This window comes from Delphinapterus leucas, chromosome 3 (assembly GCF_059928025.1).
Source record: "Delphinapterus leucas isolate spDelLeu-1000000601 "Yukka" chromosome 3, BTC_Dleu_Yukka2, whole genome shotgun sequence".
Taxonomy (NCBI): domain Eukaryota; kingdom Metazoa; phylum Chordata; class Mammalia; order Artiodactyla; family Monodontidae; genus Delphinapterus; species Delphinapterus leucas.
Genome location: NC_143131.1, coordinates 107,692,001 through 107,718,840, shown reverse-complemented (window position 1 = coordinate 107,718,840; position 26,840 = coordinate 107,692,001). Strand labels below are relative to the sequence as shown.

Here is a 26,840-nt window from a genome sequence, read left to right as displayed (position 1 = left end):
TTACCAAATTATTCATTATATTCTGCTTAGAGTAAGAGTTACAGTGAACGTTGTAAATGTTGGTTGACAAATATGAGGTTATGTGGTTTGGCAGTCAGAAATCTGTCAGATGGTTTTGCTTAGATCTACTTTCCTTTAAAAAAAAAACCAAAAAAAACCTGTATTCCACTTCTTCAAATTACCAAACACTTTCCAGTCCTTCTCTTTCTTTACCCTCCCATGGCACACTTAAAGCTCCGTCTTTTTTGACAGAGTTCTTCCTTACTATCCCGTCATCATACTCTTGCTTTTACCTTCCCTGATTCTTCCTCCCAGTCTCCTGTACTGGCTTCTCTTCCTTTGACTTTCCCTTGGATGGTGGTGATTCTCAGAGTTCCTTCCTTAAATTCAATTCTTTTCATTTATGTGTCTTCTTTGGAAATCTCATTTATTGCTACAACTTCAAAAGCAATCTGCAGAGTCGATGATAAACCACAAATATACATCTTTACCCCTTACTTTTTTTTACTGAGTTTCAAATTTTTAGCTTAAGAGTTGGAATTTCTGCCTATTTCTCTTCAACATGTCTTGTTCAAAATGTCCCAAACTCAACCAAACCTCAAAATGTGTTCTTCCCTCTGTATCCCATTTCCTGTTAATAGCACTGCCATTAGCTCCCTTCTCAATCAAGCCAGAAGTCTGAGATATTTATCTAGTGGCAAAGTCCTGTTGAATTCTCCCTCTAGAATCTCTTGAATATGAGTTCTCTCCCTCATCATAAAGCTTACTTCAGGCTCTCATCATTTATCACTGGACTATTTATTGTCTATCTACATTAAACACAAGGATTATCTTTCTGAAATATTGATTTGCTTATGAAATGTTCTTGTTTAATTTAAACCTCTTCATAGACACCTTAAATCATTTCAGGAAAAAAGCCAAAGTTCTTGGGAAAGCTCTCATATGGGTTCAGGATTCAGCATATGGCTGACTAGCTAAGCTTATCTTCATCAGTTTCCCAACCTTGCTGGTACACTTTCCATTGTTCATCTATGCTGTATTTTCAGTTGTATTCACCCATACTGTTTTTGGCTTTTATTTTTGTTTTCATTGTTTTTTATTAGTCTAAAGCTAACTGTATTCCACTTGCAGCAGTAATTAGTTCAGGACTCCAGGCCTAAGTCAATGAGCACATTTTCCTGGCTAGAGGAATCATTCAAAAGAGTTAGCATGTGACTCAGTTCAGGATATTAGGAGAAAAGGGAAGATTTGCTGGGTGCTCCTGGGAAAAAGTTCTCCTCCTCTTAGAAGAGAGCCGCTGGAAGAGACACCCTCTCTTCTCCACTAGATGTCCCAGTCAAAGATCTAGCCTAGGACTGCTATAACCATTTTGCTTCCATCAGGGAAGCCAGCCTTAAGGATGACATCAAAGCACAGAGGAGAGATAGGTGAGTAGATCTCAGAGAAGCCGAGCAAGAGACATTGCCTTAAAACAACCTAAAATCCTTGCCACTTCTGGACTGCCAGATATGCAAGCTATTAAATTTCTGGTTTATGTCAGTTTGGATCAGTTTTTCTATTGCAGACCAAAGCCTCCAAACTAATAAATAAACGTTTTTTAAAAAGTTCAAGGGGAGATGGACAGAAGCATATTAGGTATGCAGAACGTGAATGAAATGAATTCCCATTAAGACTGCCTTTTCCTGTGAATAGACTTGTCCCTATTAGGCTTACTTGTTTGTACCTACATAGGCAATGTATGTTTTGTATTTGTGAAGATACTACTTCCAAATCTGATTGTGACGTATGGTCTTGAAAAACTATTATTACAAAAGAGCTAAATGCATGCATCCTTCTTAACATAAATGTCAATGCTAAATTTAAATTGATGAATAAATATTGGGTACATCGAAAGGCAGGGTTTTTTGATCAGTAAAAAAAAAAACACCAAATTTTTTAATTATTAAAATTTGAGGGGGAGCCTAGCCCAAAAATAAATGAAAAATATTCCTATTGTTCATATAGAATTCTTAAATACTTTACTGAGAACCTTTTACATATAATTATTTGGAAGCTAACTTTTCAAGGTTCTTACTTAATTCTAAGGAGAATTGTGAAACATGGAGTTTTTGTAAAATAAAATATTTAACAAAAAACCCACAAATTTAATATCATTCCATGTGTTCTTCTATGTTCCAGGGTTATTTTTCTCCACTTAAAAAAGAAAAATGTCAAACATCTTTCAGTTTCTACTCTTTGTTGTCAGGAGGCTATTTGGAAGTAGAGCACAAAGAAGTTTTTTATTATGAAAGGAAATGGCTGAAAATAAGAGTAAATGCTTAAATTAAGGACTAAATGAAGATTCCTAATTTTTAAGAATTTGGATCAATCCTGGGCTCCATAAGTGCCTTGATTGTTGTCATAACTTTGGATATAAGAGGATCAGAAGGAAAGTTTTGGTCCTTCACTTTTGTAGTGCTTGCTGCTTTACTGTGTGCTATTCTCTTTTTCTTTTTGTCTTCCTTATCTAGAAGTGATTATCAGTTTATTTGGTGATTAGAGTATAGCTGTTCTAGTTTCCTTTCTCTTCTGAATCCACATTCGGTTTTATTAAGATGCCCTACACTAAGATAGCAACACAGGATGCAGCAGACCCTAATTTTGCACATATGGTTTCATTTTGTTGGATTAAATCTGATGGTAACTCTTTCACCACATTATATGTTTGCTTCTCATGTAACCAATTCATGTTAGAATTCTGAGCTCTCTAGGGGAATTGGTAGATTATGATTTGTACCACTGTGCCTTCAGTGGCTAACTGTTAAGCCTCTAATGAAGATATTATTTCAGAAAAGTCTGAATCTGGTAACTTTTTTCTTAAGAACGTTCCAAGAAGACACAGGCATATAGTTATTTCATGATACAGCTTGTAGGCAAGAATGACTTGTCAGTAAACGGCGGGAAAAAAGAATGAATAGAGCAATAGAGGAATTTAAGAAAGGCATTGTCAACCATTCTTTAATTGTGGGGTTTAAAATTTATTTCCTTGTATTTACAATTAGCATATAATTTTTCCTTTGCTTTTCATTGAAACACTTAAACATATATCTGTGTGTGTATGTATATATGCATCTAAAAAAACTAAAACAAAACTAAAAGCTCAGGTTTACTTTTCAGTAATCATCTATGCTTATGGCTTTTATAATTGTTCCCTGTATCCACTGATCTTTGCTAGCTCTGTTCCTTAAAAAGGACAGCTAACTCCGAGGCATCTGTGGCTGGATTCTCCTCACAATGGCTCATTTCCTTTTAAATGTATTAACAAGTAGCTTCCAGTGTACCTAATTGTAGCTTTGTTGACTTTCCACCTCTCTCTGCTTATTGAACTAAAAGAAAAGTACATTAAAGCTTATATAAATGGCCAGGTTTTCTGGTTTGGGGACAGTTTAAAAGAAAGCAGACCTTTCATTAATGTGAAAGGGAGTAGACTAGTCCTAACATTGAGTAAACTGAATGGATAAGTGCAGGGAGGCACAATAGGAAAACTGGACACTTCCCAAAGCCACCCAAGTTTGCCCTTTGCCATTTTACTGTATTATTTTAGGTTTGAACTTAATTTCCAGAATGTCAAATATACCGATATTCACATGTAAGTACAAAAACGTATCCTGAAGCCAAATAGAAAAAGAAAAGTGCTTGCCACCCTCCATTGGTTCAAATAATTAATGTGAAAATTAGCTATACATTTTTAAATGTAGTTATTTCATATTTTAAAATATCATCCATGCACGTGTTTTTTTTAAAGTCTCTAGTAGGATAATTCCCTAATTGATGTAGAATGGAAACTAAAACATTTACATCTTTACTTATTTCCAATTTAAATTGCATTTGGGGGAAAAAAAAGGATATAGAGTTTTGCTTTAGTTGGCCTTGTTTTACTGCCATGGGAGTTTACTTTCATCTCAGTTCCCATAGATATGTGTGAGAAATTCTTTAGGGCCTGAAACAAGAGTATCTTCAGGGTTATATGATCTGACCTAATCAACCATGAGTGCTCTCATACTCTTTTTAAAAAATCCCTTTTAAAAGCTATTTAATGAAGGCCTTTCTCAGTCATCTTCTCCTTCTTCCCCTGATTAGACGTTGATGAGTGCAGCATCATTCCTGGGATATGTGAAACTGGCGAATGTTCCAACACCGTGGGAAGCTATTTTTGCGTTTGTCCACGTGGATATGTAACCTCAACAGATGGCTCTCGGTGCATCGGTAAGCCTTGTAGTTTTGAAGGCACAATACACTGCTTCTTTCTAATGACAGAACAGCCCAAACAGGTACGGAGATGGCAACGATTATAAAACGACTGGGAAAATGCTGGAAGAGTTGTTTAAAATAAACAGTACCACTATTGAGGGACTGATCGACCAGGTGCTCTTTGCAAAAACTTCAGTTTCAGAAGCCATCTGGGTTTGCTTTATGTTGTCAAAGCCATTTCTGAAATGAAGAAAGATTTCCTCAAGACACTGCTCTTGCCAAGTGTTACAGACACAAAGGCATGAGAAAGATTTTTAAAAATCTACTTTGGGAGACAAAATGTAGTAATTAAGTGTTCTTTCATTGCTATGAATCATGAATGTAGTGCCTTATTTACTTAGCATGTGTTTATTCTAGTGAAAATAGTTATTACAAAAAAGAAATCGATACCTTTAATTTTGTTTTAAGCATATTTTAATTAAAGGCATATATATTTTCATGTTCTCTTTTGTTTAGAAAGATAAAACAGTCATGTGTAGGTCATCTATTTTTGAACAAGCCTTAGACTTTAAGAGCACTAAAGATTCATATAGTACAGGAATTAGGGAAATTAAAGCAGCACCCAAAGACGGGAGTTGCTTAGTTTGCTGGAGGATGACCGTCTGGGCAATGACCGTCTCCCATCCCCACTGCGAGGGTGTGTGAGCAACTAACTTCCAGGAACTTTGTAAATCCAAAGGATGTCCAAGTGAACTGTGTTGAAGAGAGGAAATAACAGAGGGTTCAGGATGTAAGCTAGAAGTCCTAGGCCACCAGTAAAAAGTCTTGAATTCACTGGATAAAATGTGTTGATATGCCAAACACTATGCTATGGCCGTGCAACAGCAAACATGAGAAATGGAGATCCTGCCTTCAGAATACTATGGTGTCATCGTAAATAGTAATAGAAAAGTAGCAATAGCAGTCAAAGAAGCAGCTATGGTAGTGGTAGTAAAATTGACAGCTGCCATTTATGAAATACATACCACGTGTAAGGCACTGGACATCTGTATCACCTCATTATCACATAGTGGTGGGGCCTTGGGTAAGCTACTGACCTGTCTATACTTCAGTTTCTTCTAGTAAATGTTCAATAAAATATTTCTTATTACTTCTGTTATTATCGTTAGGGGAAGGAGGAGGTATAGGAGAATGAAGATGTACTCCTTAAAATAGCCCTGTGTGATAGGCATAATTATTCTGATTTATAGATGAAGGAATTGAGGTTTAGAGAGGTAAAGTGACTTACATGATGTTTCAGGGCTGACAAATGGAGCCACGATTTGAATCCAGATCTCTCTGCACCTGTGTTACTATGATTCTACACGGTCTCCTTATCTGCTTTAAGGTGACAGAGATCCTGTGCCTAGATATCAAGGTCTCCAGCATGAGTGTTTTCTCTACCACCACGCTGACAGTCTGCTTTGAAAAGTACAATGTCCATTTGGAGCCTCCCTTTCCCGTTGGAGTATTATGAGATTTGAATGACAATTATTTGTTCTTCACGAATGAATCCGAGTTCTATCTTACACTAGGTAAAACATTATAGAGGCGTTAAGTCTATAAAACTGAGCAAATTAACTGTTTTTAGGGTCAGTGTTACCAGTTGGCTCACTGCATAGTAAGTCTGATTCATTTAACATAGTTTAACAGAATTGAAAATTAGTAGAACTACCTATACTTGGCTTAATTTTCTTAAACTGTATAGAAAAAGAATGTGCATATACATACACACATATATGCAGTCATCAGCTTGAAATAGGCATGAACTCAACTCTGTTGGAAAAATGTCAGTTTGGGAGTCATCGTTGAACATCACTGGCTGGATGCCATAGACCCTGACTTAAGGAAACTTATATTCTAGAAATGGCTAGAAGAAATGTGGCTGGAGACATAAGTGAGGTTATCACCATGAAGTTCTGAAAACGCCAAATAAGATGTATGTATTTTATTTGGTAGACAATGTGGAGTAATTGAAGGCCTTTGGGAATGAATTGTACAACTAGACCAACTAGTAAGAAGAAAGAATTTGCCGTAACAAATGTTAGTGTTTTATATCAGATTTCTAAGTTGTTTCTTTCTCCCTCATTTCTTAAGTTTCTAAGTCTTTCTTTAGTCAACACATGCTCATTTTTTTGCATTGAAAAGGAAGCATATTTTTCATCATATTCAGATGATCAAGATCCCCAGTGATTTTCTGAGGTTGTTTTCTTCAATGTCAGATATTTGGTTTACCATTAAATCATGGTAAACTCTCTCTCTTGCTTCCTTATATAAAGTTCTCAGCCTTTACTGGACTTTCAAAGCCCTTTAGAGCCTGACCCAGCCTGTATTCAGGACTCGTCTCTAACCACTTATACCTCACACTCACGTTTCTCTTATTGCAGTACATGAGCACACTGCCCACAGTACTTCCTCTGCCTGAAGCATCTTGATTTCCCCCTTCTATGCTTGTTAAAACCCACCTCATCCTTTAAGTACCCACTTAGATATCACATTTCTTTATAGCCATCCCTGCTTAACCCACATTTTCTTGTCAGGCAAAATCAATCCGCCCTTCCTATAATATTTTTTATTTCCTTCATTTCTGGGTTTATCACAGTGTCACAGGTATTTGTGCTTTACTCATTGGCCAGACTCTGAGCTCCGTTAGGTCCTGCCTTATGCAGCTTTCTGTCCCCTGTGCCTTATGTAGTCCCTTCCTTAGAAGTTTGGGCTCAGTAAATCTTTTCTGAATGAATAGGCAAACCAGCAAATGAATGAATGAGATGACATTGAATGTAAGAATTTAATGTTGGTTAATAACTGCTTTGCATCATTTGGCATCCTGCTGGACATGATATGATGGCACTGAGTTCCAGTCCCCAATGCTCAGAAGGTGAGAAAGCCTGCTTGAGCTCCAGAGACCTGAGGCACAGTGAGTTCTTTGCTAACCATGAGTTCCCATTCATTTCAGTATCAATATCCTGACCCAGGAATAGAGGAAAGCCCCTAAGGAGGGGAGAATGACGTTCCAAAATTGCAAAACCAATGTTAAAATTAAGTAATAAGCAGCTTAAAAATTTTTTGAATAACTATGTTTCATTTGGAATAAGTATGTGTTTTCCACATATGAAAAAAATAAATCTAGCATTTTAATATGTAAGAGATCTTTGGTTTTGATTTTTTAAAATCTGAGTCTGTATTTTCTTAGATGGAATTTATTTATGATTGAATTATATATGTCATAAATATTTCCATGCTGTTTATTTTGTAACCACATGTATGCTAACAATAATGAGTTGGATGAACTCAAAGCTTTTTCTTAAGTAAGAAACTGCATGTTATCTGCACCTTTATTTTAAGAGTGGCACATGCTGAATGCTGCCCTAATCCCTTATTCTAGTTAATCAAAACATCTTGAATCTATACAACATTATAAAGCATCAGTAAACTGCCTTTTTCTTTTATGTGTAGGAAATAGCTTTATATGGCAGGAGAGTTTAGCGGGGCATTTTAATTATAAATGAGGATAGTTTTCCCATTTCATTTTATGCTAAATATAAAAATCAAATCTTAATTTGATTTTATCTCCTGTTTTCCATCAAGTTTTAAAATATATACTGGAAACAGCTCTCCTTTTTAACAAAGAGTACTAACATACGTCATTTCGAAAAAGAGTCCACCCATACCTAATATTTTTTTTCTTAGAAGCATTTTTAATAGCACAACTTAATGACCCTTATATCATTTAGTAATTCAATGTCATTATAATATTCATGGCATTATTAATACCTAATTTCCACGTTGCAGTAGAGGCAAGAAGAGTGACTGGCAGTCAGCGAGTCAGTAATGATCGACAAGCAGCCGTGAGCAAATTCTGTATGCAGGTTAATGTGCCAGCTACTGTCGTGCACACAGAACTAGCAGGGACCCTATTTGGGGGACTGGAAAGTGACAGTCAGCAGCAAGTGAAGTTCAGAAAATGAAAGTAAGCATTTAGAAGTCCTTAAGGTAATATGATGTTGCCACAATATCCTTGTGCATTTCCTTGAGCTTTACAAAAGTTTCAGTGCACAGTATTGCCATGGAGTATTCTTGAGAAAACAAAACCTGAAAACATAATGTGAAAAGTAGTAACGTAAGAGAAAGTTTGAGGTAGTGGGTCGTTATTGCTAAATAATTTCTTAGCCAATAAGTGCTGTAAGTCCAAAAGAAAGTCCTGATTATTATAGTTAAAATTCTCAAGGAAGTGAGCACTGATAGAGACTTTGAAAGATGGATGACAGCTAAACAAAGGAATAAGACTGCACTGAGCGAAGAGAAAGGTGTCAGCAGCCGTACAGATGCTGAAAGTGAGGGGGCTTGGAGACGGTGAGGAGAGCTTGTCTGGGAAAGAGAGCTGAGTGAGAAAGTAGTTGGAGACAAAACAGGAAAGATGGGTTAAGATGAAGACTCTATTGTTGAGGCTCGTTAACTGCCATGCTAAGAAGTTGCAGGTTGATCCTGAGGATGGTGGAGCCCATCAAGAATTTTGAGCAGCACAGAGACAAAAGACAATGAGGGAAGACTGTTTAAGCGAAATGAGGAAGATCTTCTGACAGTGATGGTCAGGATATGCTGTCCTTGTGCATCACTCTGTGTGATGATGGGTGTTGATTACATGTGTGTGCGTGCGTTTGCAACAAATGCTTGAAGGATAAACCAAAACTCCTAAAAATGTTTAACTAATGGAGGAAGGGAGACAGGGATGAAACAGTATACTGTATAGTGTTCGAGTTTTAACCCCAAAATCATATAAAAGGCGACTGGTGGAACAGGGGTAGTAATTTTAACTAGAAAAAATGTCCTAGAAAGAGAAGGTTAGACAATGAGGAAGACAAACTTCACTATTTTAAAGGAAGAAGTAAACCTAGGAGCCACAGTCGTTCTCTTTCTTTCATTGTTCCTAGTTCTAGTTAGTCTTGTATGATAGAAACACAAAAGCAACATGAAAGTGTTTTAGGAATAGGAAGAATCTGCAGAATTAATCAAGTGGAACTCAGGTTGGCGCCAGACTCTCAGCGAGACAAGTGCTGGTCTCCAGTATGAGGGGCTGATGTCTGAGACAATGGTTTCTATGTACTGAACACCTACTATCGCTAGTCTTCTGACCTGAGCTAACCTCATCAGGGTTTTCTGGCTGACCCCTTCATCTTTAATAAGCAAAGCTCATTCAACAGGAGACGTATTTTTTTCAAGGTAAGCCCCACCTCCATCTTTTACCAAGTTTTCATCACATTGTATAATTAACTGTTAGTTCACCTAAATCAAGTTTAGACTAAATGTCAAGCCATGAAACAAACTCTGATAAGAGTACCATTATTTTGTTTCAAGATAGGTTTATATTTTAATCAGAGGAGACGGATTGCTTCCTCTTCCTCAGTGTGGGTTTAAATAAGGCTTGATGTAAATCTTCTTCTGGGAGTGTAGCGAGGGTGATAGGAGATTATTAGAGGACTAGACATGTTTTGTTACTTATGACATATCAATTCTACAGTTAAATATATACCAGGCATTAGAAGGATTTGTCCTAATGCTGTAATAAATATGCTTCTTCTGCCTTTTTCCCTAATAATTCCCTATTTCAAGGGATGATGTGCCTAGACAACTCTTAGTTAGTTCTATAGGGTGCCCCTTTTTATTCTTCCATATGGCACACTTCCAACACAGTACTTTCTAAGCACCATGCAATTCAGATATGCAAAGGAAAGAACCTAACTCTCAGCCACTGTCTTCCTTTTCAAATGTATTTTTGGAGAGACCTTAATTGCGAGACATCACACTACATGTGTCTGTATCTCATCCTGATCTGTTTTTGATGCAAAGGATTGGAAGTAGATTGTTTACCTCCTTGATGTTATTAGAAGAGACTAATTATAGAATTTATGGAAAAAAGTTATGATTTACTTTCGAATCTTCTCTTTCTGCCCCTCCACCTTCTCAACAATGCCATGGTTTCCTCCAACACATCTTATAAGACTGAGTAGAGGTTTCCAAACTGTGTAGGACAGAAGTTAATTATGTTTATTGAATTTGAAGACCCCCTCTTTAATATCAAAAATGTTTTCAGATCCACACATGATGATAACCCAATACCTTTGAGAAAATACATAATGAAAAAAAAACTACTGGATGTTCAGTAATAATTTTAAATGAATTTGTATTTTATTAGTCACAATGGAATCTCCATCAGTAGGAACCATAGTAGTGCCTGTATATTATGAGGCATTTGCATTGCAGTGTTCAGTGTAAGTATAAATTTGTGGAGCCCTCACAATAACATTGCAGACTCCCAAAATCTGAGACTGGTACAGATTCCTGATGAGCCCCTACTCATTTTTTTTACATATTACCTTATTTTCAGTATGGTATTGTATTTGACACATGAGTTGTTTAGAAGTGTAAGGAGTTTACCTGGTTTGCAAATCTTCCATGTTGGCTTGAAAAAGTTTTGTGTTTTCTCCAGTTGTTGGATAGATATGAGATCAAACTTGTTAACTGTACTGTTCAAATTTTCTCTTGAGCTGCTAGATTTTATCTACTGTGTCTATCAGTTACTGAAAGAGTTGTATAAATGTTCCACCTTGGTAGTAGATTTCTCAGTTTCTCCATGTGGCCCTTTAAGCTTTTGTTTTATGTATTTTGATGCTATGTTATAAGGTGATGAATGTTTAAAAGTATTATATTTTCCTGGTGAATTGAACCATTTTTTGATGTATATTGATTCTCTAAAGTTTTTTTTTCTTTTCTTCTTGGTCTGTTTCTAAATATTTTCTCTTGGTTCATTTTATTTCATATTATTTGGCATCACATTTTGTGAGTTGGAGAGGAAGGTTTAAATATATGCCATTTGGATATGTTTCCTCTCAATCTTTTGTTTCCTTTTGTCTTAAATGTGCTTCTTTAAACAGCCTAAATCTAAATTTTGGGGGGCATAGTCTTAAAACCTTTGTCTTTTAAATTGAGATTTAAATTTATTTGTGTTTATTACAGTAACTGATATATTTGTTTTTATTTCTATTATCTTCTTTTTTGCTTCCCATTTATCTTGCTTTTTTGTTACTTTCTCTTTCTTGCTTTCTTTTGGATTTATTCAGGCTTCCTGCCTTCCATTCTTCCACACCCCATTCTTTTTCCTCTATTGTTTAGAAATACGTAGTTTATTTCTGTGGTTTTAGTGGTTATCCTAGCTGTTTGAAGATGCATATGTAACTTAAAGCCTAGAATTAATCTGTATTTTTACCCACATCTAAATAATAAAAGAATATTAGAATGGTTAGACTTTGATCTCCCCCTTCCAATTTAAAAAATTCTAGTCAATTGTCACTCCCTTGTTTGCAACAAATTAATCATTATTATTATTGTTTGATATTTTAGTACTTGTCCATGTATCTAAAAATATTTTCCCTGTTTATTCCTTCATACATTTCAAACCTTCCATTGGAATTATTTTCCTTTTTACCTAAAACACCTATTCTAAAATTTCCTTTAGCAAGAACCTTTTGGTAGAAAATTGTCTCTGTTTGTGTTTTCCTGAAAATGAACTTAATTTCCCTTTGGTTTCTTGGGGTACAGAATTTTAGGTTGACAGTTATTTTATCACAGCAGACAGAAGATACTATTCCATTGTGTTCTAGCATCCACTGGTGCTATTAAGAAGTCAGTGATTGACTTAAATATCATTCCTTAGCTGATAATCTGTCTTTTCTTCCTAGCTGTTTTTAAGATCTTCACCTTTTCTTTGTTGTTCTGCAGTTTCACAGTGATATGGATAGCTGTGGATTTCTTTTTATTTTTCCTGCTTTGGATTTTTTGGACTTCCTAGATCTGAGGTTGTCTTGCAACATCATTAGAAAGTTGTAAACTAGCATCTGTTGACTATTGCCTTCCCACAACTGTCTGCGTATGACACTTTCTAGTACTCTTATTAGATGCAAATTACCTTTTCACCCTCACCTGCATACTTCTTAACTTCTTCTCAACATTTTCCATCTCTTTGACTCTCTGAACAACACTGAAATAATATATTCAGCTATATCTTCCTGCTCAGTAATTCTCTTTTCATCTATGTACAATACACTGCTTAATATAGTCACTAAGCATTTTATTTCAGTTATGATCATTTCATTTATAGAAGTTTCATTGAAGTCTTTTACATCTTTTCTTTCATTGTTTATGGGCTTGTTTTTACTGTTCCCATTTTTAGATTTTTAATTGCCTTAAACAGATTAAAGATTATTTCATTATTAATTAATAGTTAATGAATCATCATTAATTAAAAACAATGATTTTCAGAATTGGTTTGACCATTCCAGTATCTGAAACCTGCTGTTTATTCAGCTAGTTTTTGTTCATTGAGCCTTGTTTCTCTGTGCGTTATTTACTTACTTATTTAGTTACTTTGCTGTTAGCTACTCCTTTTTTCCTAGAACTTTATCTATGGGAATTCTTTGAGACCTATGTCAGTATTAAGTCCTCAATTGTACTGATTTTTGCGAGTTACTTGGAATATCCCTACCTGGAGACCTCTTTATGTTATATTCTTCCTTTGAAGTTTTTCAGAACACAAACTTAATGTTTTGACATCAGAGCTGTCTGTGTGAGAAAGAGCTTTTGGTTTCACATTTTTAGGAAGAATCTTTTTTTCCCTCCACCCAGCACTGAGGTATAAACAGGCAAGTCTCTTAGCTGCCTTCCTCTGCATTAGCCATATAACAAGGATATAGCTGTTTGGGACTCCTACTTTATGAGGGAGTTTCCTATTACATTTTGCATTAACGAGGTGAATCTGGGCTTTTATATCTTAGGCTCTAACCCCTTGTGAAATTATCAGAGTTGAAAATCAAAATCTCCAGAGTTTTGCAGAAACCCTAAAGCGAAAGCTAGGTGTGAACTTACCTCCTAAGATTCCTGTCTTCACTTCATTTTGAGACTCTGTTTTTTTCCTTCTTTGATGTCAGCAAGATGATGTATATTTTAAAATAATTTCTCATATTTTATCCAGGGTGTTTCAATTGGGAGAGACACTCAGGGTAGCTAATACACCATTCTGCTGGAAACAGAACATATATTGTTTTATTTAATTCTCCCATCAGCCCTGTTCCATAAAGAAGAAAAGATATGTTACAGAATCAACAGTAATAATATTTTGATGTAAACCTAGATATCCTGACTCAAAGCCATGACTCTTCTTCTTTTTTTTTTTTTTTTTCCCAAGTCTTATGGTACAGCCTCCTCCTTACAGAGCCTTGAAGAGATCAATACAGTCAATCTACCATGTAGCTCTGAATGTGTTTTGTAACAGTGATTACTGTAAAGATCTTAGGACTTTCTTATCTTAATTTACATCCTATTCTTGAGGAGTGTAGCAATCAAGTAAATCTAGGAATATGATACTTTGGGTTCCTGGAATGAATATCCTAAAAACTATTTTCCTGGATCATTCTTGGGAGTAGAAACCTCTCTGTGAAATTATTCCCAGTGACAGCCTATCCAAGCCCAGCTTGTAACGTTTATGAAATGTCTGCAGTGCCTTTAAGTATGCACGCATACATCACATTTAGTACTTTGCTCTTGGGCATACTGGGTTTCTTTTGGGAAATGGAAGGCATTCTGATTCTTACATGGAGTACCTTCAAACCAATTCTTTAACAATAGCGTAGAAGCAACCTGAGGTATACTTTGGACCATTCGAGGAAATAATATATTTATTTTAAACTCAATATCTAGTGTAAAAAATTTAGGCCTTCCCTATTAATAGCATTATTTGTAATTAATGGTTTCATCTTCATCAGTGACATGCAGCTCCTGTTTGTTGTGGTACATCTTTCTTCTTGTCACAGACAAAACTTCTTGGAAGCATCTGGATAAAAGTTAAACAATATATAGTGAAACTAGACTTACATTTTTTTCAATCTCTGAATAAAATCTGAAAGTCCTTCCCTCATGGTCTGTAGGGCTGTGCATGCTCTTGCCTTCTGTACGCCTCTGAGCTCAGGGTCTTCCACCCCCATTATGCCTGCTCTTCTCCAGTCACATGGGTTCCTCATGTTTCACATATGTCAAGCACATCTCCTTCTTTCTCTTTGAACTGCCCTTCTTTCAGGTAACTGTGTGGCTCATGCTCTCATCTTATTAAAGTCTCTTCTCAGATGTCTCAAAGGAGCTGTTCTGCTCAACCTTTCTAAAATAGCACCTGCGTCAGGTGCTATTACTGGGTAACAAATAACCACCAAACTCTCAGTAGCGAACAGCAGTACACGTCTGCAGGTTGGCTGGGTGACTAATTGACCAGTCTAGGCTGAGACTGGGTTGTTGCTTTCCTTCAAGCTCTGGGTCTGTCTGGGTGTGGCTTCTCACTGCAGTGTTGGCTCATATCTGCTTCACGTCTTTCATTTTTGTATGCCTGGGATATGGCATGGCATAGGTGCTCAGTGAATATTTGCCTGGTAAATAAGTAAAGGAATGAATAAATGTGATAGAAATTAAACGAATGAGTAGATATAATAGAAATTAAGTAAAATAATTCCCTTCGCTTAGCATCTCCTAACATGTGAAATAATTGATGTGAACTCCAGGTAATTCTGTCATGTCTTCTATTTAATTTTCATATGTTCAGATCAGAGAACAGGCACATGTTTCTCCGGCCTGGTGAATGGTCGCTGTGCACAAGAGCTTCCGGGCAGAATGACAAAAATGCAATGCTGCTGTGAGCCCGGCCGCTGCTGGGGTGTTGGAACCATTCCTGAAGCCTGTCCCATCAGAGGCTCTGGTGAGCTGCTGGCTGCTAGTTCCTCAGGACAGACAGTGTTAGGAAAATTAGTAACAATAATGTACTTTAGTGTTTCCCTTAAAGACAAGTCATGTTTGCATTCCTATTAGTGTCTTCAATATGACTTGGGTGTTTTTTGTGAGGGTTAGGGTGGCATTGGTTATTGGGATCAGTTTTTATTATATCCATTTTGTTAATATTAGAAAAACTCCTAAAAACTGATCATTACTTGACTTTAAGCAAGAATTTTTAATAATTATCTGGAATGTCAGTATTTCAGTTCAGTTTTAAAACCTCCTAATCTTCTATTTGAAGCTTGAATAACAAATTTTGGCCTTCATTTATACTTTATTTCAGGAATGCCCTTAGCTTATAGTGTCCCAATCCTTAAAGATATGTCCTCTCTTTTCTAGTGACCTTAAAAATTAAGAATACAAGGGTAGGAGGATACCTCTCATTCACTTTGCTATATTAACTGCTGTATACCTGAAGCTATACTGGGAAATTAAGATGAATGAGAAGTAGTTCCTCTTGTTAATATAATATGCATAGTAAAGTACAATTAGTGTTTATCACATAAAGGTATGTTGATAATATGTTATTATCTTCATGTTATATTATAAATACTATGAAAAATAATAACACTTTTTGAAATATGCTTATAAAGATATGTATCTATATGTACTATTATGGAGAAAAAAATTAAGCACATTCTTCCTAAATCTCTAAGCCATGAAATTCCAAAATTGAATAGTAAAAATTTTTAAAAAGCAGAGTTAATGCATAGTATATAATTTTGGAAACTCATCGTTCCACTAGTAGTATATGATAGTAATGTCAATACTCAAACAATTGCTTGAGCTAAATAGTTTTTGCTTCTTCTTATATAGTGCCCTAATTCTGAGAACAGTTAAGGAAATAAGGCAATCACTATATTCTTGCTTCTTTTCCCTCAGCTTTGATACTTGGACAGATAATGAGCAGATTTAAAAGTTTACTAAATACTGTCTTCGGTTAAAAATCCACATTAGAAAAAAATTATTCTGAAGCCATATTAATCCCTTAAAGAGAAGAGAAGAGGTAGGAAAAATGTGTAGGTACAATACTGATGGAGATTTAAGTAAAACCAAACATACAGAATGAATTACTTAAAGGTTTAATTTTCATCCATTCAAGTAAATTTCTTGCATTTACAGTTATATCTGGAATTTTATGAGTTGCACTTAGGGACATAAAATCAAAATGTGTAGATAATTGTTTGGTTATGCAACTCAGTTAAAATATGGTATACATATTTTAATTTTTTCTGAAACATCTGTATCTTTTTCTGCCACTGCTAGCATTGAAAATGTTTATTAAGATAATAACTTACTTATTCATATCATCAAGTGAGGATAACCTAAAATGATTATTACAGTACACAAATTGCCTTTATTATGCAGAAATCCATTCATTTGTGGTTAACTGAACTTTCTTCTCTTTTAGAGGAATATCGCAGACTTTGCATGGATGGACTTCCAATAGGAGGGATTCCAGGGAGTGCTGGTTCCAGACCTGGAGGCACTGGGGGGAGTGGCTTTGCTCCAAGTGGCAATGGCAATGGCTATGGCCCAGGAGGGACAGGCTTCATTCCCATTCCTGGAGGCAATGGCTTTTCTCCTGGCGTTGGGGGAGCCGGTGTAGGGGCTGGGGGACAGGGGCCCATCATCACTGGACTAAGTGAGTGTTCACTTTGTGCATAGACTCTTTGGTTTTCCACCTTAAATAATTTTATAACATCTAACTTTTTTTCCAAAGTATGTTTGTGTCTGTGTGTGTGTGCAGAAACTTATTTCAAGGTCTAAAACATAATATAGTGAAACAGAATCTTAGGAAAGTATTATTTTTATGCTCCATAAACTTTCTAAATTGGAGAAAAGAATGAGTGACCCAGGTTCTCTTTGAAAATAGAGATGAGAGCGTGATAATATTCCAAGTCCAGATGACACCATTAAAGATCACGTTTTTTGGTTCCAGTGTATTTCATTTGGCTGCTTGCAGCTGCCCTGATCATACAACCTTTGAATTGTTTTCCAGAACCATTTCTCAACTGAGATAAACTGAATAAATCTTGCTCTGTGCCTATACAAATATTATAATGAAATATCTTTCTTTTCTTTGCCCTTTTTTGTTGAATAACTTAAGAAATTGAGAACTGCCAGAATTGGCATTGATGTGCTTGACATTTCAGTTCATTCTTTTTAAAATAACTGCTCTTGCTAATAATATTTAATGATGTCCTACAGTGTTATGTTTATTCTTTTTGGCATATTGCCTATTTACTATATCTGAATATTCAACTACAAAAAAAAAAAAGAAATGGAAAGCATTCAAATGTACAGTAGAACATTCCTGAAATTTTAAAAAGACACCATTATGGGCAAAGTTTCCAGATGTATATTAACAAGTGCAAGTTACAACCATGTGTCTCAAGAATAGTTTTTAGATTCTCAACGTTAAAGTTTTAGTAAAATATAGAATAATGTGGGCTTTTGATATGTACACCTAAATAATATACTATTAAATATCCTCTTAAAAATCGACTTTAAGAAAAGCAATCCATGTTGGAATGATGAAATATCATTTGTGTTCTAATTTTCCTTAGCTATTCTGAACCAGACAATAGATATATGTAAGCACCATGCTAATCTCTGTTTAAATGGACGCTGCATACCTACTGTTTCTAGCTACCGATGTGAATGCAACATGGGTTACAAGCAGGATGCAAATGGGGATTGCATAGGTAAGCTCATGCTTCTTTAATTCTTGGTTTTCTAATAGCTTTTAGACTACAGGAACAAGTTGGGCTGAATATGATTTATAAAAAGTCTTTTGAAGTAAAGCTAATTTCCAAACGGGCTCTCCTGTGTGCATGCTCTTCCATGTGCTCCCTTAACCTACTGCTGAGCTGGACCACTTCAAGACTCCCCTTCCCTTTCTGGTCCTAAATGTTGTGATTTCTGTCTCTGCTTCCCCCTTTCCTTCCTTCTTAGCCGAACAACACTGGATATACGGTGGCATCATTAACATGCAAGAGAAGGTGGAGATTGGGAGGAAGCGGTTGATGAGTCTCTTTTTGAGCATGTTGAGTTTTAGGTGTCTCTGGCACTTAATAATAGAGGTCTCAAGCTAAGAGGAGTGTTCAGGACTAGAGTTAGAGATTTAGTAGTCAGTAACATAGAGGTGTTTATTAGAACCATGAGGGTGAATATTGTCAGCCAGGCTGAACAACAGGAAGAGTAAAAAGATAACAGGAGTAGTGCAGCTGGAACCCTGTGTACCAGCAACATTAGTAATGTTGGAGAGCTGGCAAAATAATCTGAAAATACATGTCACTGAAGCCTTGAAACGGTATGCTTTCAAGAGAAAAGGAGTGTCAAGTGTTAAGTGCAGCAAAAAAATCAAATACAGTGAGGACAAAACCACTATTGTATTTGGCAATGAAGAGAGTTTTGATGATCTTTTAAGGGTAGTTTTAGGACCATGGGGATTGAACCATTTTGAGGTTATTCTTTTATTTATTCCTCTTATTAGCAAATAATCATGTATGTGTTTTGTAATTAGCATAACCCTAAATACCAGATTTGGGTTCAGGTCTTCTGTTATAAAATATAGATGAGAGGCCAGGAACAGAGACAGGTAGTATCACAATTTTCCCAAGTAAAATTGAAAACATCTAAGTGCACTATGACTATGAAAAAAATGTAAGCCAAATATGGTGCTTTGGAAAAATCAGTCATTCTAAACTGTGTACAGAGACACAAGATCAGAATGATTAAATAAAGCTTAGCCCAGGGTCCCTATATACAGGTGCACAGGTTTTGCACCGCCCAACTGTAGAGGGTACCATTCACATAATCTAAGTAAATAGCACACCCCAGGGTTGTGCAGGGTATAACCATATGCATCAGTCCTGCCTTAGCACATACTACTTGGTGCTTGTTTAAGTGATAGACCACGTGGTTATTTTTGGAACACCAGGACATACTGATATATTTATTCTACTTATATGACTTAAGAATGATTTTACTGCCAGAAAATATGATTATAAGTATACAACATACAAAACATCCCCTCTTGCACATACATAAGCAGTTACAATCTATCAAACTGAAATTTGATTGACTATTTTTGTTTTGCTATTAATATTTGCTCTTCATGTATCACTGCATGATTCATCAACCAACAAATAAAAATAGGCCATAAGCTTAATATTTTCTGTAAAAATTAGCCAAAGACCTCCATTTAGTTCATGTTAGCACCCAGGTGAGTTTTTAACTCAAATCATTCTATTTTGGAATAGTAAGAAATAATTTGTTTCTGTTGAGCAAAGGTAATCTTACAGCCCTTGAAAATTAAAAGTGTTTTCTAAGTTGGAATATAAAGTACTTTTCAAGGGTAGACATTTCTTACCACAGTAGTATCTGAGAATTTAACCATTTTGATAATCAGTGTTTCTCAATTACTTCATTTATTTTAGGAGTTTAAAATCCTTATGAATTTTGCTTAAAAATATTCAGTCCTCAGTGAAAACAGAGGAAGGAATCAAAGTGTACAGACTGTAATATTTAAATTCTGTTCCTCTATACAAGGCAAAACAAAGGTGATCATTTGGAGGTAATAGGCATTGAGACTCAGAGTAAAGGAAAAGCATGAAATATACATTTCAGAATGTGGCAGTGGCCTTTTGTGATTAGCCTAAAACTTAAAATCTTAAAATAATCCTGGGAAACAAAACAAACAAAAAAACAAATGGGATTTTAAAATCACATGGAATTGTGAAGTCACTAATAGTTTTTGGTGACTGTTTGCACTTCCGAAGAAGAAATAAATAAGTGAACTACTATATCTTCTCCGTGTGCTGTAACCTTGGTGAGGTCCCTAAAGGGCTAAGGAAACAGAAATGAATCAGGGCTGTAAATGGCAAAATAACTGGCAGAACTGTCATAGCAATGAGGGACCTTGGGAACAGGTTCTCAAGGGGAGGAAAAGGTCCTGAAAAGTGACCCTGCTTCCCAGAAGGTTTACCTAAAAAGAGGGGGTTGGGTGCATGGTCTCTCATGTTCTTCACTAGAACAGAGCTTTACAATGATGCTTCTAGAATGATACATCTGTGACACCTTTCTAATCATTGCATTTCGATGTTGGGTACACAGAGAATTTAAGGGATCTTCAGCATTGCCTAGTGAAGGTAATGTTGCCAGTTGGACAGACCATTAGTCATGCTTGATATGCTTGTTAATGCTCTAAGCTCTGTCTTTTCTCATATTGCTTCATTCCTTTGGCTCAGTGAATTGATTTTATCAACCAAAAGCGTAAATGTGAGTCTTAATGGGCTGAAGGCATCTTTGGATGAATTGAAAAAGTATTTAATCCTGTTTTCCTTTGTCGTTTTTATTTGCTATGAGATTCTTTTTTTCCTCCTTTACCAGAGAGGGTTTAATTGCATTCAGTCTGAGTGTATATATCAGTGAAGCTGGTGAGTTTGGTAGAGTACAGTTCCTCTTTTAAGAACATCTGTGAAAGGAGTAATCTGTCTATTAAAATGGTAAACCTGTGAATTGACTTTATTGTTGTATTCTCCAATTTAGCTGAAATTGTATATGTTAATGGCTTCTCATGTATATGAAATGGCAAGTCACTGTGCGTAACCAGTCAGCCAGGTTTTTAATTCTCCAGCATTCAAAATAATAATTAGTGGGCATTGCTGAAAGAAGATGAATTAAACTTTTTCTAACACTGGCAAACTTGATTTCTCTGGGATTTGACTAATCTTCACTGTCTAGTCAGTTGTTTGGTTGTGCAGTCCTTGAATTCTGTGATGGGTTTGCATTTAATCAAGGCTTAGAGAACCTGAAGGAAAGCAGTGATGTTTCTCACACTTGGGACCAGAACTAGTATTTGCATAAAACTCGGTTTCATACCAAAAAAATCCCTGTGCCAATTTTAAGATCCTAAAGAAACCAGAAGCTACTGAATGTAATAGACTTTGTTAATTTCCATTTTTTTACCCCATCCTTTGTTTTTTACTTCAAAATATTATCCAAGCCTTGATGCATAGTTACATATATATAGTTGAGTTCACAAAAAAGTTAACAAAAAATTCCATAATTTGTCTCTTTTTTAAAACTAGTAGAAGTGTCAACACGTAATATAAATATATATCTTTAAAAATCTTTAATTATCTTCTAACTCTGTACTAAGCTTTAAAGAGGCTATTAACTTGCCCAGATTACTTAGATAATAAGCATTTTCTAACGTATTGGAACTCGTGGCTGTGTCTTTCCCAAGTCCATGGTTTTAATCATTGTGCATTACTCAAATTGAAAAGTTGTTATTTCTTGATTAAAGCAAATTCCCTTGTACTCTCCAATAGGTGTTATTTTTGTAAATCTCCAGACTGGCCTCTGTAGATGAAGAAAGGAATTTTTATTCATTTATAAATACTCTGATATTTAGACTATTACCACTGACTGGCCTTCTCTCAAATTTGGGAGGCCTAAATGTACTTTAAACAAACATTTCTAGAAATGGAGTGAAGTCTATAATGGTTTCTTTTGCTACTCACAGATGTTGATGAATGCACATCGAATCCCTGCACTAATGGAGATTGTGTTAACACACCTGGATCCTATTATTGTAAATGTCATGCTGGATTCCAGAGGACTCCCACCAAGCAAGCATGCATTGGTAAGGCAGTTTGCTTTCACATATGATGATGTTCCATGAAATATAGTGACCCAGGCTGTTGGGGTTAAAAGTGAATATTAAAATAAGACATAGAATGAAATAAATGCTGTTACATTATTATAGATTTACTTTATGCTACCCTCAAAGTGCTCTCTTCAAACATAAACACTTTTTGCATGTGTAACACAGGCAATGTGGTATCTGGCTTCACAAAAAGAATTCGGTTTCTCTTCCTTCCCTAGATCACAGCTTCCTTTCTCCAAGTAACATCAGTAGCATTACTGCTCTCTGATTAACAGAGCTTACGATTTAGTCGTTTTCAACTTCTGTTTCTTTGAACCTCACACATAGTCGGACACCAAATCTAACCTGCTCTTTATTCACAGTTTCCTTGCTATGCCCACCATCCTCGTCCAAACCTCTCCCTCACTACTGATTCATCCCAGAATTCTTTTAGCAGATGACTCTGCTTGTCTTCTTTTTCATTTCCTATTCATCCCCTGGCAGTTACTTGAATCACTTTATTCCAGCAATTTTTTTTTTTTTTTAAACTGCAGGTCTCGGTGCCTTGTTCTTATTAATTAATTAATTTATTTTTGCTGTGTTGGGTCTTCGTTTCTGTGCGAGGGCTTTCTCTAGTTGTGGCAAGCGGGGGCCACTCTTCATCGCGGTGCGCGGGCCTCTCACTATCGTGGCCTCTCTTGTTGCGGAGCACAGGCTCCAGACGCGCAGGCTCAGTAGTTGTGGCTCACGGGCCCAGTTGCTCCGCAGCACGTGGGATCCTCCCAGACCAGGGCTCGAACCCATGTCCCCTGCATTAGCAGGCAGACTCTCAACCACTGCGCCACCAGGGAAGCCCTATTCCAGCAATTTTTGTCATGTAGCTCTTAATCCAGATATTCTGCAGTTACTTCACTCTTACTCAACTCCTTGCTGACTTCTTTAAAAATTAATTTTTATTGGAGTATAGTTGATTTACAATGCTATTTTAGTTTCTGCTGTACAGCAAAGTGAATCAGTTATATATATACATATATCCACTCTTTTTTTAGATTCTTTTCCCATATAGGTCATTACACATTATTGAGTAGAGTTCCCTGTGCTATACAGTAGGTTCTTACTACTTATCTATTTTATATATAGTAGTGTGTATATGTCAATCCCAATCTCCCAATTTATGCCTACCCCTGCTTTCCCCCTTGGTAACCATCAGTTTGTTTTCTACACCTGTGACTCTGTTTCTGTTTTGTAAATAAGTTCATTTGTGCCATATATTTTTTTGGAACCCACATATAAGCGATATCACTTGCTCTGACTTTTAGGTCTTCAACCACTATGTCAGAAGCAGCTGCACCGGTAATTCCAGCTGCACTGTCCACCCTCTCCTACATTCACTGCACATTCATTTCATTTTTCTCTTTCTTTCCCTCTTCAGCTATTATAAGTGAGGGCTATAAAATTGCATAAACCTACGTATCCAAGAAAAAAGCTGGTGAGAAATGAAAATTTTGCTGAGGAAGCAACATGATCTTGAATATTACATGTAAAAATAAACTAGATATTTAAAATTACATTTATTGTTTTATTGTCTTTATCTATAATTATTTTAAAAGACTAATATTTGGCTATTGTTAATTTTCCCAGACATTGATGAATGCATCCAGAATGGGGTTCTTTGTAAGAATGGTCGATGTGTGAACACAGATGGAAGTTTCCAGTGCATTTGCAATGCTGGCTTTGAATTAACTACAGATGGAAAAAACTGTGTTGGTATGGAAATTGCCTGCTCCCTTGCAAAATATTTTTTAAAGTATATACATTTTTATTTATATATTCTATTTTCATGAAAGCTCACACAACACATATGTGAGAGTTGTTCAGATGACTTAGGTAAAATATAAATACATTTAACATAAGACTATTTAAAGTGAAGGGACAGGTTTTTGGGAAATGTCATAACAAATGAATAATTTACTACTTCTGGAAATTTTCTGTGTGGCATATGTTTAATTGTAAGTAGCAGTTGTTCTTTGTAATTATTAGCACCTACTGTATTTTGAATGTCGGAGTTATAACACTGACAAAATAGAAAAGGCCCACCTCCAATCTGGGGAAGCATAAAAATGTTTGACATATGTGATAATCAAACCTCTAAATTTTGGTCCTGGTGATGTCTAACAGTGTAGTAATATCAGTACTCCACAGAAATACTCTATTTGCACAGCAACATGTATTTCACCAACTAATGAAAGTCCAGATCATTTCACTTGCAGTGAGGTTGTCATTGCTTTATTCTCTCATACAATATAAACATCCCCTGAAATCATATTAACTTTTTTGGTAATCAAAATAAAGCACTACTCATGTGGTTTTAATAGAAACTAAGCACAAAGGTTCCTTAATTCTTTTTCTTTATGTCCCTTACACTAAAGGTCCTTCATGTTTTTACACTATTTGCCCTCAGTCAGTTGGCATTCATAAGAAAAAAATCCATGACCACATGGCTCATTTATGCAGTAGAATATGACTAGTGATTGTTTGTAGAAAGAGGGGGAACTGGTTTCCTCAAGGCCAGTGGTGTAAGTCACATTCTCCTTCTGCAGATCATGATGAATGTACAACTACCAACATGTGTTTGAATGGGATGTGTATTAATGAAGATGGCAGCTTCAAGTGCATCTGCAAACCAGGATTTGTCTTGGCTCCAAATGGGCGTTACTGCACTGGTATGTATGGCTTTGAGATAGGAAAGTAACCATGATTGAAACCATCTTTTTTATTTGACTCAATCATGCAAGAATTACTTCAGTTTCTTTATGTGGATTTTGTATTATTCACATCTCTTACTAATTCAGTACGGCAGGTGTCTGAAGTTTCCTAGAAAAACATACATTGTGGTTTATGGAACACTAATATCTTTACAAAAATAATAATGGCATAGGAAGAATTAAGGGAATGACAGATTGGTTCTAGCAAGTCTGGAAAAGACTATATAGAAATAATTTCTGTCTACTCTTTGCCTCAATAAAAAAGAGGAAGAAAAAAATCTTGTGTTCGCAGAACTAGATTTTCCACTGTCATTCATTACTGGTTTTGCATTATATCTTTTCCATAAGCTAATCCACGGATCGTTTGTTACTATATCATTACCTAAAAATCTTACATTGATTTCATGTAGAAGTAATTTGAATATTCCTAGCAATTGTTTTGTTTATAAAACCCTTTTGAAGGCCAAGCTCTAGCGATAACTTTAGGAAGCAAAATATATGACTCTTGGAAATAAATAAGACTGTATTATGTTTATACTCACAATTGGAATTTAGTAAGATGGAACAAATTTTGCAGTTTTTACTTAAAAACAAGTTATTTACAGTTTTCTTCTTTTAGACAAAATTAACTCCATGAATGCTTTCTGCCTTCAATTATACAAACTTATCTGAATACCAAATAATACTCATAACCAATCCCTGTAATTTCAGTGAAATTCTGGAGACAGTAGAGAGTGAAAAATCAAGACTCATTCTTGTATTTCTGAATAAAAGTAGTTTCTTGACTATTCAGGAAAGGGGAGTTCAGTATTAAATAGAAATAGTGTAGCTTTGCTGATTGATCTCATGCATGGGATGTCATCTCAAGGTTAGCTGACGTGGATTAATCACAGGGTATGAGATTAGCATTCTGTTCCAGTGTGTAGCATGACATTACAGCATGTAACATTTTAGCAGTTCTTAAGAAACTTAAGTACACATATAAAGATCACCTAAATCTCACCAGTTCCTGCTTTATTGAACTTTCTGTTAATTTTTTAATTACAAATGCTGTAATCCATAAATTTTGAAATGCTCATGATTTGGCAGCCCCGTGTTTGGAAGGCTGTTTCCCTTTTGGGGGGAAACCATTTAATGGTGGGTTACAGTTCATAAATTCAAGCAATTGAATTGAAAATTACAAGGGAGACCCCAAATTATTTTGTTATTATGAACTAATTGAATTAAAATTAAAACAGCATCTTAGTTAGAATTTTATGTGTGTGTAGCTAAAAGTTAAATACAAACACTGACCTCAGTTTGAAGAATTTGTTTCACTTAACTAATTTGAGTTAAATATCTTTAATATTAAGCTGAATTGCCAAATAAATAATGAAAAATGAATTTGTGAGACTCTTCTAAGTGGTAAAATGAGGCAACTTTCACTCAGTCTTTCTGAAAAATACGTTTGAAAGAATTGCATTTGTGTATAAGATTTGTTGTCACATCTGTGTGTTCTTCCACAAATTATAAAATTGAAAACAAAGTGTTGATAATGTAGAGTGGTGGCAACAGGTGAACTCTGTAGGAAAGTTAAATTTACCCAGTAATGGCCTGGCTTGTGTTTCCTTCTGGGCAGATATTGATGAGTGCCAGACCCCAGGAATCTGCATGAATGGGCATTGCATAAACAATGAAGGGTCGTTCCGCTGTGACTGTCCCCCAGGCCTGGCTGTGGGTGTGGATGGACGCGTGTGTGTTGGTAAGTGAAACATTCTGTAATGGCCCCACTGACCAAATGATCTTTGAAAAAGGGATAAAGATATATCCATACAATGGAATCATATTCAGCCATAAAAACGAATGAAGTAGTGACACATACGAAAGCATGGATGAACTTGAAAACATTACGCTAAGTGAAAGAAGCCACACATAAAAGACCACATAGTATATGACTCCAAATGAAATGTTTGTGAAGGTCAAATCTGTGGAGACAGAGCAGATTAGTGGTTGCTTAGAGCAGGAGAGGGTGAGGTTGGTGGGAGAAGGGGGTGATCACCAAAGGCATTTCTGAGGTGGTGAAATGTTCTGAAATCAGCTAGGATGATGATCAACTCTGTGAATATGCTAAAAACTATTGAATTGTACACTTCAAATATGTGAATTCTTTGTATGTGAATTATATATTAATAAAGTGGTTTAAAAGAAATGGACAAAGAGCCCGGCTAGCCCCCTTCAGAAGCCTCTGATGAGATGCAAGTCAGAAATGCTGGAGAAGGAAAAAAAAAATTGTCCTTTACCAG

General features: G+C 35.8%; 1 protein-coding gene across 1 annotated transcript in view; it reads left to right on the top strand.

The window, feature by feature from the left end:
• FBN2 (fibrillin 2) overlaps window positions 1–26,840 on the top strand; it is a 231,632-nt gene that overhangs the window by 107,545 nt on the left and 97,247 nt on the right. The window contains exons 8-15 of the mRNA XM_022588708.3: window positions 4,120–4,245; window positions 14,909–15,061; window positions 16,547–16,780; window positions 17,706–17,843; window positions 21,671–21,790; window positions 23,435–23,560; window positions 24,394–24,516; window positions 26,177–26,299. Coding sequence (XP_022444416.1) covers window positions 4,120–4,245; window positions 14,909–15,061; window positions 16,547–16,780; window positions 17,706–17,843; window positions 21,671–21,790; window positions 23,435–23,560; window positions 24,394–24,516; window positions 26,177–26,299 — 1,143 coding nt within the window. The remainder of the gene's footprint in view (window positions 1–4,119; window positions 4,246–14,908; window positions 15,062–16,546; window positions 16,781–17,705; window positions 17,844–21,670; window positions 21,791–23,434; window positions 23,561–24,393; window positions 24,517–26,176; window positions 26,300–26,840) is intronic.